At 42.8% G+C, this 14,195-nt stretch overlaps 1 protein-coding gene across 2 annotated transcripts in view; it reads right to left on the minus strand.

Annotated features, from left to right (window-relative positions):
• igsf21a (immunoglobin superfamily, member 21a) overlaps nucleotides 1–14,195 on the minus strand; it is a 930,426-nt gene that overhangs the window by 562,646 nt on the left and 353,585 nt on the right. For both annotated transcript variants that reach the window (XM_034165871.1, XM_034165872.1), the window contains one exon: nucleotides 9,119–9,231. In XM_034165871.1, the coding sequence (XP_034021762.1) occupies nucleotides 9,119–9,231 (113 nt within the window). The remainder of the gene's footprint in view (nucleotides 1–9,118; nucleotides 9,232–14,195) is intronic.

Genomic DNA, 14,195 nt, shown 5'->3' on the forward strand with positions numbered 1-14,195 from the left:
ATATATATGTATATATATACGAGGTCTGTCCGTAAAGTATAGGTCCTTTTTATTTTTTTCAAAAACTATATGGATTTCATTCATATGTTTTTACGTCAGACATGCTTGAACCCTCGTGCGCATGCGTGAGTTTTTCCACGCCTGTCGGTGACGTCATTCGCCTGTGAGCACTCCTTGTGGGAGGAGTCGTCCAGCCCCTCGTCGGAATTCCTTTGTCTGAGAAGTTGCTGAGAGACTGGCGCTTTGTTTGATCAAAATTTTTTCTAAACCTGTGAGACACATCGAAGTGGACATGGTTCGAAAAGTTAAGCTGGTTTTCAGTGAAAATTTTAACGGCTGATGAGAGATTTTGAGGTGATTCTGTTGCTTTAAGGACTTCCCACAGTGCGAGACGTCGCGCAGCGCTCTCAGGCAGCGTCATCAGCCTGTTTCAAGCTGAAAACCTCCACATTTCAGGCTCTATTGATCCAGGACGTCGTGAGAGAACAGAGAAGTTTCAGAAGAAGTCGGTTTCAGCATTTTATCCGGATATTCCACTGTTAAAGGAGATTTTTTTAATGAAAGGGTCCGCAGCCGCCGCGACGCTCCGCCACAGGAAAAACACCTCCGTTGGAAGCCTTAAGGACAAGTTGGAAAATGTCCAGCTGTTAAACAATTTCTCATATACTCACTCCACTGAAAGCCATCAAAAGCCGCCTGGATTTTACAAATGGTTATCAACACGGAGGTGTTTTTCCTGTGCCGCCGCTCCGCGCCGGCTGCGTCCCGACGCGCGGACCCGTCCACACGTCTTTCATTAAAAAAATCTCCTTTAACAGTGGAATATCTGGATAAAATGCTGAAACCGACTTCTTCTGAAACTTCTCTGTTCTCTCACGACGTCCTGGATCAATAGAGCCTGAAATGTGGAGGTTTTCAGCTTGAAACAGGCTGATGACGCTGCCTGAGAGCGCTGCACGACGTCTCGCACCGTGGGAAGTCCTTAAAGCGACAGTGTCACCTCAAAATCTCTCATCAGCCGTTAAAATTTTCACTGAAAACCAGCTTAATTTTTCGAACCATGTCCACTTCGATGTGTCTCACAGGTTTAGAAAAAATTTTGATCAAACAAAGCGCCAGTCTCTCAGCAACTTCTCAGACAAAGGAATTCCGACGAGGGGCTGGACGACTCCTCCCACAAGGAGTGCTCACAGGCGAATGACGTCACCGACAGGCGTGGAAAAACTCACGCATGCGCATGAGGGTTCATGCATGTCTGACGTAAAAACATATGAATGAAATCCATATAGTTTTTGAAAAAAATAAAAAGGACCTATACTTTATGGACAGACCTCGTATATATATATATATATATATATATATGAGAAGATAGAAATTAAAGTTCCTGTCAACTTTGAACAGAAGGCTTCTAAAAAGCCATTTTCTTTTGGCTACTAGATGGTGTCATTGCATTTTTTTTTCCTAAAGCAGAGAATACTCAGTCAGCATTGTTTACAGTGCTGGGAAGCATGGCTGGGACCCTCACCACCCCCTTGGTCATATTACCTACAAAAGACAGTGGCAAAGCGACCAGCTGCCATTCAATTTCATAACAGTGAGCATTTTACAGAGACAAGAGACAAGCAATCACTATGCTGCCAGCTAAGCCGGGCCAAACTAGACAAGAAATCTATTCTATGCAAAGGCTGAGTAGTGTGACATGGCAACTGCCAATAGACTTAGACTTTCTTTATTGTCATTGCACAAAAACACAACAGTGAGTCTGGCAATGAAATGTTGTTGCTCGGCTACCGGAGTACACAGCAAAAACTGGAACAAGTTATAAATACCTATTTTATATATATATATATATATATATATATATATATATATATATATATATATATATATATATATATATATATATATATATTAGTGCAAATAGATCTAAATTTAAAAACAGTATAAGTGAATCTAAGTGAAGGCACCATGATGGCAGTGTGAACTATGCTCGATGGTGGTTGATGCTATTTATTTACTTATAAGAAAGTTCATGTTTAAACTGTAAAACCTCCAGCCTGTGACATTTATTTATCATAAGGGCTTGATAATGAAATGTTAGAAATCATTAGTATTTTTTATATATGTATCCACAAATATATAAATTTCTTATTTCCTGATATCGATCGGGCTCTTAACTGTCCTACCATGATGTGGATGGGTCAACAAATGAAATGTCTTTGCAATCCTGAAGGACATTAAGAGTGTATTATCAGTGAAGATAATGTCTGACAGAGTGATGACTGCAAGAAAAGGGGTGGGGGGGATCAATACAGCTGTCAAAAACTGATGTTTTAAAGTTATGCTCCAATTCCTTGTGTGCTCCTCTTCTCCTCCTGTATTTGAGCTTCTTTTCACTCTGTTGCAACATTCACCAAGCTCATGTGTGCTTTGAGCTTTCACTTCATGAAAACAGTCCCCAACTGAAACAAACTCTAAACTCTTCTGTGCTCGGCGCTGCTTGAGCCCTCTATCTTCAGTTCCCTCTTTACATGTTTTTAAAAAAAGCCATGTTGATGTAGATGGCGAGGTTACAGACATGAACAGTCAATGTAAGACGAGGACATTGACAGTATTTATAATTTACACTCGTACGTTTAACTTACAGACATTTCCATGGACAAAGACATTAACTCTGTGTTAAAATATCAATTTCAAATGTATGAGGCATTAGGGTTGATCCGGATAATTGTTTCAGACGAGTATCCAGTACGGATAAAGCATTTTTGACGAGTACGAGTATGATACCAATCTGAAGTTGTGTCAGGAAGGGCATCTGGCGTAAAACAATGCAGACCTGGCTGTACCCGCTGTGGCGACCCCGAACAAAACAGGAGCAGCTGAATGGACGATAACAACAACAACGAGTGTGATACAGATAGATCTCTTTCAGTGCAGCTTCTTGTTCTGACTTTAACACGAAGTTAACACCCAAGTCTTTCACTGCCAACAAGTAAATGGTAATCAAACCATTCCAATCGTATAACTCTTCTGTATCAAACTCCATCGTGTCAATGTTTACAATGTGCTTAACCAATAACATGTGAAGGAGCTCATAAAGTTTAAGTTTCTTAAATTTTTATTAGCTTGTCATAAGCTAAGCTAGTGGCGCTCGTGAGAGTGTGACGTCTGTCTGCATTGTTTCTGTGTAGGCTCTCAGTTGTCCAGGTGGTTTCCATAGTAGAGAAGCTTGAATCTTCGACTGGACTGGGTTGCTTGACGTGAGGACGTTTCGCTTCAAATCACAGAAGCTTCCTCAGCTAAAATTCTTGCTCTGGTAGTCTGACTTCTGTCTTGACTCTTGTAGAGAAGAATAAACCAGAAGCCAACAAAAGCTGGAGTTTTTAACCTAACCAGACCCCTCCTACCGAGAGGCCGACTGCTATAGGCTAGTGACTAAACAATAGCTCTAATTAGCACCTATTGTGCACTCTCCTAATGATGGGATGGAAGCCTCCCCTGATGGCTCCCTTGACGACTCTCCTGATGGACTGCATTTATATAGCGCTTTTCCATCTGCATCAGATGCTCAAAGCGCTTTACAATTATGCCTCACATTCACCCCGATGTCAGGGTGCTGCCATACAAGGTGCTCACTACACACCGGGAGCAATAGGAGATTAAAGGCCTTGCCCAAGGGCCCTTAGTGATTTTCCAGTCAGGTGGGGATTTGAACTCATGATCTTCTGGACTCAAACCCAACACCTTAACCACTAGACCCCTGGGTCTAGTGGTTAAGGTGTTGGGTGCCAGATAGACAGGAGACAGAGACAAGAAGAAGAGTGTTTCTCCCTTATTTAGCAGGAGTAGGGGAAAAACTACAGAGGATCTTCAGACAGCACAAAATCCCAGTTTACTTTAAACCGGTAAACACCTTGAGACAGAAATTAGTTCACCCTAAGGACAGGATCCCTAGTTACAAACAGAGCAATGTAGTGTATTATATCAGATGTCAGGAAAACTGTAATGAACACTACATAGGTGAGACTAAGCAACCTGTAAACAAGAGGCTATACCAGCACCACAGAGAGGTCACCAGTGGACCTCAGTCTACAGTTCATCTCCACCTGAAAGACACTAACCACACGTTTGAGGACAAGGAAGTTAAAATCTTAGCCAGAGAGAAGAAATGGTTTGAGAGAGGTGTCAAGGAAGCATTCTTTGTAAAACAGTTGAAACCCAGCCTTAACCGGGGGGGCGGGTCTCAGACACGCTTTGTCCCCTGTTTACAATGGGGTACTCAGGTCTAAGCGGTTTCAGTCTTTTGTTCATGATAATGAGTCACTCACGTCATCAGGAGAGTCGTCAAGGGAGCCATCAGGGGAGGCTTCCAACCCATCATTAGGAGAGTGCACAATAGGTGCTAATTAGAGCTATTGTTTAGTCACTAGCCTATAGCAGTTGGCCTCTCGGTAGGAGGGATCTGGTTAGGTTAAAAACTCCAGCTTTTGTTGGCTTCTGGTTTATTCTTCTCTACAAGAGTCAAGACAGAAGCCAGACTACCAGAGCAAGAATTTTAGCTGAGGAAGCTTCTGTGATTTGAAGCGAAACGTCCTCACGTCAAGCAACCCAGTCCAGTCGAAGATTCAAGCTTCTCTACTATGACTGTCTGCAGCTTCTCACACACACACAGACAGGATCTCTCTACATCAGACATGCTTGAACCCTCGTGGGCATGCAAGAGTTTTTTTCAAGCCTGTCGGTTACATCATTCGCCTGTGGGCAGTCTTTGAGTGAGGAATCGCCCACCCTCTCGTCAATTTTTTCATTGTTTAGGAATGGCTCAGAGACTGCTGCTTTCTTTGATCAAAATTTTTTCAAAAACTGTAAGGCACAACTGAGTGGACAACATTTGATAAATTCAGCTGGTTTTCGGTAAAAATTTTAACGGCTGATGAGAGATTTTGGTCTGGTAGTGTCGCCGTAAGGACGGCCCACGGTGCCTGACCGCGATCTGCACTTCGTGGCGGCAGTGTCTCGCCGTTTCAAGTTGAAAACTTCCACATTTCAGGCTCTGTTGACCCAGGAAGTCGTCAGAGAACAAAGAACTTTCAGAAGAAGTCGGCATGAGGAGTTTATTTGGACATTCCATTGTTAACGGTCATTTTGTAATGAAAGAACGTGCGGGCAGAGTCGCATGTCCGGCCGGACCCAACCGCGGGGGGTCGCGACAAGAAAAACACCTCTGTTGGAAACCTTAACGGACAAGTTGGAACATGCCCAAGCTGTTAAACAATTTCTCAGTTACTCACTTGTTGAAAGCCATCAAAAGCCGCCTGAATTTTACAAATGGTTTTCAACACGGAGGTGTTTTTCCTGTCGCGGCGCACACAGATTAAGCCTTAAATTAGGATGTTTTCAGGTTGAAACAGGCCGACGACGGCGCCTGGAAGCGCTGCGCGACGTCCCGCTCCGTGGGAAGTCCTTACAGCGACAGAAACACCCCATAATCTCTCATCAGCCGTTAAACTTTTCACCGAAAACCAGCTAAATTTCTCGAATATTGTCCACTCGGATATCCCTCACAGGTCCAGAAAAATTTTTGATAAAGCAACGCGCGCCGTCTCGAGCAGCATGTGAAACAAAGGAATTCAGCCGAGAGGGCTGAACCACATCTCACTCAAGGCCTGCCCACAGGGAAATGACGTCACCGACATGCGTGAAAAAACTCACGCATGCGCACAAGGGTTCAAGCATGATTGGTGTAATCGCACGTCATTCAAATCCATATAGTTAAAAAAATAATAAAAGTGTCGGTTTCTTATCAATCAATCAATCAATTTTCCTTATATAGCGCCAAATCACAACAAACAGTTGCCCCAAGGCGCTCCATATTGCAAGGCAAGGCCATACAATAATTATGTAAAACCCCAACGGTCAAAACGACCCCCTGTGAGCAAGCACTTGGCTACAGTGGGAAGGAAAAACTCCCTTTTAACAGGAAGAAACCTCCAGCAGAACCAGGCTCAGGGAGGGGCAGTCTTCTGCTGGGACTGGTTGGGGCTGAGGGAGAGAACCAGGAAAAAGACATGCTGTGGAGGGGAGCAGAGATCGATCACTAATGATTAAATGCAGAGTGGTGCATACAGAGCAAAAAGAAAAAGAAACAGTGCATCATGGGAACCCCCCAGCAGTCTACGTCTATAGCAGCATAACTAAGGGATGGTTCAGGGTCACCTGATCCAGCCCTAACTATAAGCTTTAGCAAAAAGGAAAGTTTTAAGCCTAATCTTAAAAGTAGAGAGGGTGTCTGTCTCCCTGATCTGAATTGGGAGCTGGTTCCACAGGAGAGGAGCCTGAAAGCTGAAGGCTCTGCCTCCCATTCTACTCTTACAAACCCTAGGAACTACAAGTAAGCCTGCAGTCTGAGAGCGAAGCGCTCTATTGGGGTAATATGGTACTACGAGGTCCCTAAGATAAGATGGGACCTGATTATTCAAAACCTTATAAGTAAGAAGAAGAATTTTAAATTCTATTCTAGAATTAACAGGAAGCCAATGAAGAGAGGCCAATATGGGTGAGATATGCTCTCTCCTTCTAGTCCCCGTCAGTACTCTAGCTGCAGCATTTTGAATTAACTGAAGGCTTTTTAGGGAACTTTTAGGACAACCTGATAATAATGAATTACAATAGTCCAGCCTAGAGGAAATAAATGCATGAATTAGTTTTTCAGCATCACTCTGAGACAAGACCTTTCTGATTTTAGAGATATTGCGTAAATGCAAAAAAGCAGTCCTACATATTTGTTTAATATGCACTTTGAATGACATATCCTGATCAAAAATGACTCCAAGATTTCTCACAGTATTACTAGAGGTCAGGGTAATGCCATCCAGAGTAAGGATCTGGTTAGACACCATGTTTCTAAGATTTGTGGGGCCAAGTACAATAACTTCAGTTTTATCTGAGTTTAAAAGCAGGAAATTAGAGGTCATCCATGTCTTTATGTCTGTAAGACAATCCTGCAGTTTAGCTAATTGGTGTGTGTCCTCTGGCTTCATGGATAGATAAAGCTGGGTATCATCTGCGTAACAATGAAAATTTAAGCAATACCGTCTAATAATACTGCCTAAGGGAAGCATGTATAAAGTGAATAAAATTGGTCCTAGCACAGAACCTTGTGGAACTCCATAATTAACTTTAGTCTGTGAAGAAGATTCCCCATTTACATGAACAAATTGTAATCTATTAGACAAATATGATTCAAACCACCGCAGCGCAGTGCCTTTAATACCTATGGCATGCTCTAATCTCTGTAATAAAATTTTATGGTCAACAGTATCAAAAGCAGCACTGAGATCTAACAGAACAAGCACAGAGATGAGTCCACTGTCCGAGGCCATAAGAAGATCATTTGTAACCTTCACTAATGCTGTTTCTGTACTATGATGAATTCTAAAACCTGACTGAAACTCTTCAAATAGACCATTCCTCTGCAGATGATCAGTTAGCTGTTTTACAACTACCCTTTCAAGAATTTTTGAGAGAAAAGGAAGGTTGGAGATTGGCCTATAATTAGCTAAGATAGCTGGGTCAAGTGATGGCTTTTTAAGTAATGGTTTAATTACTGCCACCTTAAAAGCCTGTGGTACATAGCCAACTAACAAAGATAGATTGATCATATTTAAGATCGAAGCATTAAATAATGGTAGGGCTTCCTTGAGCAGCCTGGTAGGAATGGGGTCTAATAAACATGTTGATGGTTTGGATGAAGTAACTAATGAGAATAACTCAGACAGAACAATCGGAGAGAAAGAGTCTAACCAAATACCGGCATCACTGAAAGCAGCCAAAGATAACGATACGTCTTTGGGATGGTTATGAGTAATTTTTTCTCTAATAGTTAAAATATTGTTAGCAAAGAAAGTCATGAAGTCATTACTAGTTAAAGTTAATGGAATACTCAGCTCAATAGAGCTCTGACTCTTTGTCAGCCTGGCTACAGTGCTGAAAAGAAACCTGGGGTTGTTCTTATTTTCTTCAATTAGTGATGAGTAGAAAGATGTCCTAGCTTTACGAAGGGCTTTTTTATAGAGCAACAGACTCTTTTTCCAGGCTAAGTGAAGATCTTCTAAATTAGTGAGACGCCATTTCCTCTCCAACTTACGGGTTATCTGCTTTAAGCTACGAGTTTGTGAGTTATACCACGGAGTCAGACACTTCTGATTTAAAGCTCTCTTTTTCAGAGGAGCTACAGCATCCAAAGTTGTCTTCAATGAGGATGTAAAACTATTGACGAGATACTCTATCTCCCTTACAGAGTTTAGGTAGCTACTCTGCACTGTGTTGGTATATGGCATTAGAGAACATAAAGAAGGAATCATATCCTTAAACCTAGTTACAGCGCTTTCTGAAAGACTTCTAGTGTAATGAAACTTATTCCCCACTGCTGGGTAGTCCATCAGAGTAAATGTAAATGTTATTAAGAAATGATCAGACAGAAGGGAGTTATCAGGGAATACTGTTAAGTCTTCTATTTCCATACCATAAGTCTTATCTAATAGACCTCGTAATTCTTCAACCTCACTAACATCTTGTTGAAGAATCAACCAACTTTATAAAGCAAATATGGATTGCTCTCAAAGCTGGAGAGGAGGGTTTCTGGTTAAAAAACAGGGTCAGGCAGCAATGTTACTGCATAGCAGCTGCCAGAGACAATTCAAGAAAAACTAATTTCTCCCTCTGTGAACTGCATTTTTGTAACCAATCTTCACATTAAGCTTCTTGGCATCGCGGGCCATTTAATATATTTTGTTCTTGATAATTACTGGCAGTGCTTAAGCAGAATACTGCACCAACTGAGATTCTAATAGTCACCAGCTGTGAACTATTAGCAAACGATAGTGATGACCATCAGATTGAGAAATCTTATTCCCAAGCAACATTCCGGGATGCCTCTCATTCAGATGCTTAAAACAAAAGCATGTTTTCCAACAATTCCTCTTCCAGACGTTACAGTTACCATCTGAAACACCTGGCGATCTGACAATGAGCACTGTCCTGCTGACACACCAAAAGGTTAGACGTGTATAGAATGCCGTCACTGAATGCCGTTGAAAGTGTAGCGGGGTTTACTCACCCTGTACCAAACGATCTCTCGAAGCCTCCCGTCAGTTTTGAAGTTACACTTGAGAGTGACAGTCTCTCCCACAACGACAGGAGGCAGCGGCTCGATGGTAACTGTCAAATATCCTGAAAAACAAGAGCAGACAGTTTTCGTTACATAACGCTCAAGCACTTTGCCTGAACAACATACTTTTTTTTTTTGCCTGAAATGAATTACTACAAATGTTTTCACAGGGCACATTTGCAGTACAAAAGGAATATGTATTTCATAGCATCTGCAGTATTAGGCGAGTAAAATTTAAGACTTTGGGGCTTTTTAGTGCCTCTCTGAATAAAATTTAACACTTGCTTTCCAATAACAATAAACATGACCAAAAGCAGAAGATGACATCAATAGCTTTGGTTTATTGATACTTCTGTATGTCGCCTGTTTGATATTTACTGCACACCAAAGTGCTAGTAATTTTTAAAACCACAAATGCTTGAAGAGTCTTCCTTGGTTCATTCCTTGGTATTATAAGCCTGATTTCTACTACAGCAGCTTTAATCAAAGCTGGATCATAAAACTGGCTCAGCTGTGGTTGTGCCCTTTGACGATGGTGATTAGGATTCAAGAAGACAGAGAAAACATGAAGCTCCTGGCATGCAAGTGTCTTTTGAATGAATGAATGAAGTTATTTATTCGGCACACAGATCAACAATAACAAAAACTCATAAAAAGAAAAACTTAACAGTGTACCCGTGTGGCCGAAAGGATGTAGGCAGAAGCAAAGCTTATAAATACCCAGCCCTTATACTATAAAAATAAAGAATGTATATGTATATATATATATATATATATATATATATATATATATATATATATATATATATATATATATACTCATAACAACAAACTCCCAAAAAATGTGCACGGACAATATAACTTAATCAATGCACTAAAATTTCAAAACACAACCAAACAAGCAATTGTGAACAATCCCAAAAACAATAACAAAATGGGTAAACCTAATTCTTGTGGGAGGAAGGTGGAGCACCCAGAGGGAACCCATGCAAACACGGGGAGAACACGCAAACTCCACACAGAAAGGCCACAGGTGGAAATCGAGCCCATGACCTTCTCGCTGTGAGGCAACAGTGCTAACCACTAAGCACCCATGCTGCCCCTTGACATTTTAGACTTAACAATGTGTTTTCCATCTTAATTTATCATCAATGAAAACACCAAGAAATTTTGCATCATTTACAATTTCAATTTTGATCATGTAATAATAAATTTCTGCTTAAGTTCCTGGAGTTTTATGCCTTGTGTGCACCAATGGTAAATGGACTGCATTTGTATAGCGCTTTTCCATCTGCACCAGATGCTCAAAGCGCTTTACACATCAAATGCCTCACATTCACCCCGATGTGAGGCTCCTACCATGCAAGGCACGCACTACACACAGGGAGTTACTAGGAGATTAAGGACATTGCCCAAGGGCCCTCAGTGAGTTTCCCATTTCCCGTCAGGTTGGGATTTGAACCGAGGATCCTCTGGTCTGAAGCTCAGCGCTTCACCACTAGACCATCACCTCCCCTAACAACCAGTTAAGATTAATTTCCTTCTCTATTCCACACCTTGGTGCACAAGAGATGCACTATGCACACTTCTTTTCAGTCACAGCCACAGACACCTTAAACTCCTTCAGTGTTCAATCAGTCAATCAACTTTTTTCTTATATAGCGCCAAATCACAACAAACAGTTGCCCCAAGGCGCTCCATATTGTAAGGCAAGGCCATACAATAATTATGAAAAACCCCAACGGTCAAAACGACCCCCTATGAGCAAGCACTTGGCAACAGTGGGAAGGAAAAACTCCCTTTTAACAGGAAGAAACCTCCAGCAGAACCAGGCTCAGGGAGGGGCAGTCTTCTGCTGAGACTGGTTGGGGCTGAGGGAAAAAAAACAGGAAAAAGACATGCTGTGAAGGGGGGCAGAGATCGATCACTAATGATTAAATGCAGAGCGATGCATACGGAGCAAAAAGAGAAAGAAACAGTGCATCATGGGAACCCCCCACAATCTACGTCTAAAGCAGCATAACCAAGGGATGGTCCAGGGTCACCCGATCCAGCCCTAACTATAAGCCTAAGCGAAAAGGAAAGTTTTAAGCCTAATCTTAAAAGTAGAGAGGGTATCTGTCTCCCTGATCTGAATTGGGAGCTGGTTCCACAGGAGAGGAGCCTGAAAGCTGAAGGCTCTGCCTCCCATTCTACTCTTACAAACCCTAGGAACTACAAGTAAGCCTGCAGTCTGAGAGCGAAGCGCTCTAATGGGGTAATATGGTACTACGAGGTCCCTAAGATAAGATGGGACCTGATTATTCAAAACCTTATAAGTAAGAAGAAGAATTTTAAATTCTATTCTAGAATTAACAGGAAGCCAATGAAGAGAGGCCAACACGGGTGAGATATGCTCTCTCCTGCTAGTCCCCGTCAGTACTCTAGCTGCAGCATTCTGAACCAACTGAAGGCTTTTTAGGGAACTTTTAGGACAACCTGATAATAATGAATTACAATAGTCCAGCCTAGAGGAAATAAATGCATGAATTAGTTTTTCAGCATCACTCTGAGACAAGACCTTTCTGATTTTAGAGATATTGCGTAAATGCAAAAAGGCAGTCCTACATATTTGTTTAATATGCGCTTTGAATGACATATCCTGATCAAAAATGACTCCAAGATTTCTCACAGTATTACTAGAGATCAGGGAAATGCCATCCAGAGTAACGATCTGGTTAGACACCATGCTTCTAAGATTTGTGGGGCCAAGTACAATAACTTCAGTTTTATCTGAGTTTAAAAGCAGGAAATTAGAGGTCATCCATGTCTTTATGTCTGTAAGACAATCCTGCAGTTTAGCTAATTGGTGTGTATCCTCAGGCTTCATGGATAGATAAAGCTGGGTATCATCTGCGTAACAATGAAAATTTAAGCAATACCGTCTAATAATACTGCCTAAGGGAAGCATGTATAAAGTGAATAAAATTGGTCCTAGCACAGAACCTTGTGGAACTCCATAATTAACTTTAGTCTGTGAAGAAGATTCCCCATTTACATGAACAAACTGTAATCTATTAGACAAATATGATTCAAACCACCGCAGTGCAGTGCCTTTAATACCTATGACATGCTCTAATCTCTGTAATAAAATTTTATGGTCAACAGTATCAAAAGCAGCACTGAGGTCCAACAGAACAAGCACAGAGATAAGTCCACTGTCCGAAGCCATAAATTGATCATTTGTAACCTTCACTAATGCTGTTTCTGTACTATGATGAATTCTAAAACCTGACTGAAACTCTTCAAATAGACCATTCCTCTGCAGGTGATCAGTTAACTGTTTTACAACTACCCTCTCAAGAATCTTCGAGAGAAAAGGAAGGTTGGAAATTGGCCTATAATTAGCTAAGATAGCTGGATCAAGTGATGGCTTTTTAAGTAATGGTTTAATTACTGCTGTGTTGACCTGGGTGTCTTGATGGCTTCCGTCATGAGTTGACGTCTTGCAGGGTCACTCACTTTTTTAACAGGTGCCACTCCAGACAGATTTATCATACAGTACCATACTGTGTGCAAGTTCAAGACCCATTCAGTGACTTGAAAGAACAATGGTTATAATCCTGGTGATTTGTTCATGTGTCTGTTACAGCTTGTACACTAGTAACGCTAGTCTACAGCCAAAAATGCATCCGAAATAATTATAGTCAAACTTTACTCACTTCAGGCCACTGAGGATGAAAATGATGTATGAAATTGTTGATTGGCTCTTGTTTATAAGATATACGAGGGCTGTCCATAAAGTATAGGTCCTTTTTATTTTTTTCAAAAACTATATGGATTTCATTCATATGTTTTTACGTCAGACATGCTTGAACCCTCGTGCGCATGCGTGAGTTTTTCCACGCCTGTCAGTGACGTCATTCACCTGTGAGCACTCCTTGTGGGAGGAGTCGTCCAGCCCCTCGTCGGAATTCCTTTGTCTGAGAAGTTGCTGAGAGACTGGCGCTTTGTTTGATCAAAATTTTTTCTAAACCTGTGAGACACATCGAAGTGGACATGGTTCGAAAAATTAAGCTGGTTTCGGTAAAAATTTTAACAGCTGATGAGAGATTTTGAGGTGATACTGTCGCTTTAAGGACTTCCCACGGTGCGAGACGTCGGTGCGCAGCGCTCTCAGGCACCAAGTACTGAAAACCCCGGCCCATCTGACGGACGTCCAGGAGCCGACGAACAGTCCATGCTGGCTCCCCGTCGATGATTCGGGCAGGAGGTGGCTCGGGTCCAGGGGTGCAGAGCGGCGAGGTGTGGTATGGCTTGAGTCTAGAGACATGAAAAACTGGGTGGATCCGCAGTGAAGCCGGGAGTGTCAGCTTCACTGCGGCCGGGCTGAGGATCTTGGCGATGGGGAATGGTCCAATGAAACGGTCCTTCAGTTTCTGGGATGTCACTTGGAGCGGGATGTCCTTAGTGGATAACCACACCTCCTGCCCCGGTTGGTATGCAGGGGCCGGGGATCGCCGGCGATCTGCATGGGCCTTGGCCCTCGTCCGGGCCCGCAACAGGGCAGAACGGGCGGTCCGCCACACCCGGCGGCACCTCCGCAGGTGGGCCTGGACCGAGGGTACCCGGACCTCTCCCTCCACAAGTGGGAACAATGGGGGCTGGTAGCCCAGACATGCTTCAAAAGGGGAGAGGCCGGTGGCAAATGACACTTGGCTGTTGTGAGCGTACTCGATCCAGGCCAGATGGTTACTCCAGGCCGCCGGATGCGCGGAGGTTACACAGCGAAGGGCCCATTCTCTCCTGGTTCGCCCGCTCTGCCTGGCCTTTCGTCTGTGGGTGATACCCGGACGAGAGACGTACGGTGGCCCCCAGCTCCTTACAAAAACTCCTCCAGACCTGCGAGGAGAACTGGGGACCACGATCCGAGACGATGTCCGACAGTATCCCATGCAGACGCACGACGTGGCGGACGAGGAGGTCTGCTGTCTCCTGGGCCGTTGGGAGCTTCGGGAGGGCCACGAAGTGGGCCGCCTTGGAGAAC

The sequence above is a fragment of the Thalassophryne amazonica genome, chromosome 3 (assembly GCF_902500255.1).
Source record: "Thalassophryne amazonica chromosome 3, fThaAma1.1, whole genome shotgun sequence".
Taxonomy (NCBI): Eukaryota; Metazoa; Chordata; class Actinopteri; order Batrachoidiformes; family Batrachoididae; genus Thalassophryne; species Thalassophryne amazonica.